This window comes from Montipora foliosa, chromosome 8 (assembly GCF_036669935.1).
Source record: "Montipora foliosa isolate CH-2021 chromosome 8, ASM3666993v2, whole genome shotgun sequence".
Classification (NCBI taxonomy): Eukaryota; Metazoa; Cnidaria; class Anthozoa; order Scleractinia; family Acroporidae; genus Montipora; species Montipora foliosa.
This window is the reverse complement of record NC_090876.1, coordinates 42,698,091-42,700,590: the sequence shown is the minus strand read 5'-3', so window position 1 is coordinate 42,700,590 and position 2,500 is coordinate 42,698,091. Positions and strand designations below refer to the sequence as shown.

The 2,500-nt window shown below is 38.2% G+C and overlaps 1 protein-coding gene across 1 annotated transcript in view; it reads left to right on the top strand.

Moving 5' to 3' along the window:
• Positions 1 to 2,500, top strand: part of LOC137968990 (histone acetyltransferase type B catalytic subunit-like) — a 23,036-nt gene that overhangs the window by 13,804 nt on the left and 6,732 nt on the right. The window contains exons 13-14 of the mRNA XM_068815498.1: positions 2,116 to 2,267; positions 2,369 to 2,485. Of these exons, the coding sequence (XP_068671599.1) occupies positions 2,116 to 2,267; positions 2,369 to 2,485 (269 nt within the window). The remainder of the gene's footprint in view (positions 1 to 2,115; positions 2,268 to 2,368; positions 2,486 to 2,500) is intronic.

The window sequence follows — 2,500 nt, the reverse complement described above, 5'->3', positions numbered from 1 at the left end:
AAAAATATTAGGCTTAAATTTAATTTATTTTTAATAGAAAATACGCACAATCACGTATAGAAGATGTTCTTTTTCAATTCCTAAAGCTTTGGCTAAATTATGTTGTGTGGAACTAAGAAAAGAAAGGAGCAAAAGGCCTTGCACACGGTATTGGTGGTCAAGGCCGTTCCAAAATACGTAACTCTAAATAAAGCGCTGGATTTTAAGATTACAACGTTACTGTAAAAATCTAAAAACAGAAATGGAAAGTAAATTTCATGTGCATTTAGCTGGTAAAACGAAGGCTTCAAAATATCTTTCTGTTTTCAATTAACAACAAAATAAAAAACCCGCACTTGAAATCAGCGAGGAAAACAGCAGTGAACGCGATTGAGATGTTTGCGTAAATATTTTCTTTCTCTCAAGAAATTGCCCAAGAACATTAAAAATTTAGGTGCACATTAGTTGGACAATACCCTGGGAAACATTCATCCACAGGCAGTCAGTACTTTTAGAGTAATAGTGGTAGAACTAGCATTACGCTACTTGTTTTTGCACTAAATTTTTAACCATCACGCCAAAATTGAATTTTTCGTTTCGCCTAGCGTTCAAATGGTTTGATGTATGGTTTGCTTCGTATCGTTTGAATCGTTTCGATGGTTTGTAAAACACTTGGTTTCCTTCGTTTTAATCGTTCCTCTCAAATATTTCTTTCGTACATAACCCAAAATACACGCTAAAATTCCAGTTTTGAAAATTGCAAAGCCGTGAAAAGCGCCAAAACAAAACAATTACCTCGTTCTGCTTCACTGAACAAAGTTTGGTTGCCTAGCACGTGACAATACTCAGTACGTGACTTATTCTCTCACGCAAAGTTCAAACTTTGAAAAGCTCGAAACCTTTGAAACCTTCGAAACGCTTTAAACTTTTTCTTTCCATCCTTTGAAACGATAGATGCCGCGAACCAAACGAACAATAGAAAGTTTGAAACGATACAAACAATAGAAATGATGTTAAAAGTGCGATGTTTCGGATAAAAATGTAACGCGCCGGACGAAAAATTTTCCGATTCCACCAACTTTGTCTTGGTGCTGTGTGCTAACAAAGCAAAATAAACGCAAGGCAAGTATCAAAATAAACAGCAGACATAATAGACAAGCGTTTGTTTTCTGTATTATTCCAGATAAATACTTTGTAGCAAAGAAATAACAGCTAAAAGTCGGGTATTGTCGATAACGAGCGTTTGACAGCCAATACCGTGCGCAAGGCCAAAAATGCTAAAACGCGAACGAGTGTTTATACACTCTTAGCTCATAAAAATCAATTTCCCTTGTTCTGTCTTTGCTCTTTGCGCTTTCTTTGCTCTTTCTTTGTATCATTACATGAAACAACGGTGGCACGCTGGGTCTGGGTACGAGTAAAAATGTGTCAAGCGTTTCAAACTCTTCGTTGCAATATTGTTACGACGGCTCTTTCTTTAGTATCTTGTTCGCGTTTTCTGCTATAAAAGGACCTGCGAAGGAACTTAGATTATCATTTATGTCACGTGACAAATATATGAACAAAATATTTCTACTATTTTCAGGGTCTGAGAGCGCTAAGCTGTCACCGAACTAAACGTTCGAATCGCGTGAACTATCGGTTCAGATGACCCCTGCAGAAGACTTTTTCGAGTTCAACCCCCCCTCCCGCCTGGATTTCCAGGGTCCTTGACACCCCCTCCCGAGAATTTCCAGAATCCCATCCGTCGGGGGGGTGTGGATTTTTTCTGGAACAACCCAATGGCAACTACGACCGGAGTTCTTATAGTATCTACTGACGTTACAAAAATCACTTGACTCTGAAGATGACTTCCGCTCAGGTTGTCGAAACGCTAGTCAATGTTATCTCAAACAGTCCTTCTCAGGGCTACACTCACCCGGATGATCGTACTTTACTTAATGATGATTTGACTCCTGGGTTCAAACCATTAATTTACAATTCTCTCTTAGATCATACAAAGGGTCATTGCCTTATTGTCATTGGGAATTCTCCCTGTTACAGTATTACAGTAATACAATGGTGTAACAATAGTAATAATAATGAAATTATTATTGTTACAGTAATAATGATGATAACTACGGCTTCTCATTACAGTTGAGGATCCTTCTTATGACTTCATGCGATTGCGGGACTATGTGGATGCCTTGAGATGCAGAGATCTCCCTGCATTTGCACCAGAAAATCTCCGTAGTGGCTTCAATAATAAGATGGCAGAACAAGCTCGCAAGGAACTAAAAATAACCAAGGTAAATAACATGTGACTATACATGAGCTGAAGGAAATTCATAAAAGAGGCACTGTATCATTTAAGAGAATACCATGCCTTTTTTCATAATTTTTATTCCAGGTTCAGTGTAGGAGGGTTTATGAAATTCTGCGCCTCCGTGTCACTGATCTCAGCAGTGCTAAGGAATACAAGTCTTACCGGCTTGAAGTAAAGAACAGACTCAATGTTCCTTTTCAGGTATCTACTAACTTA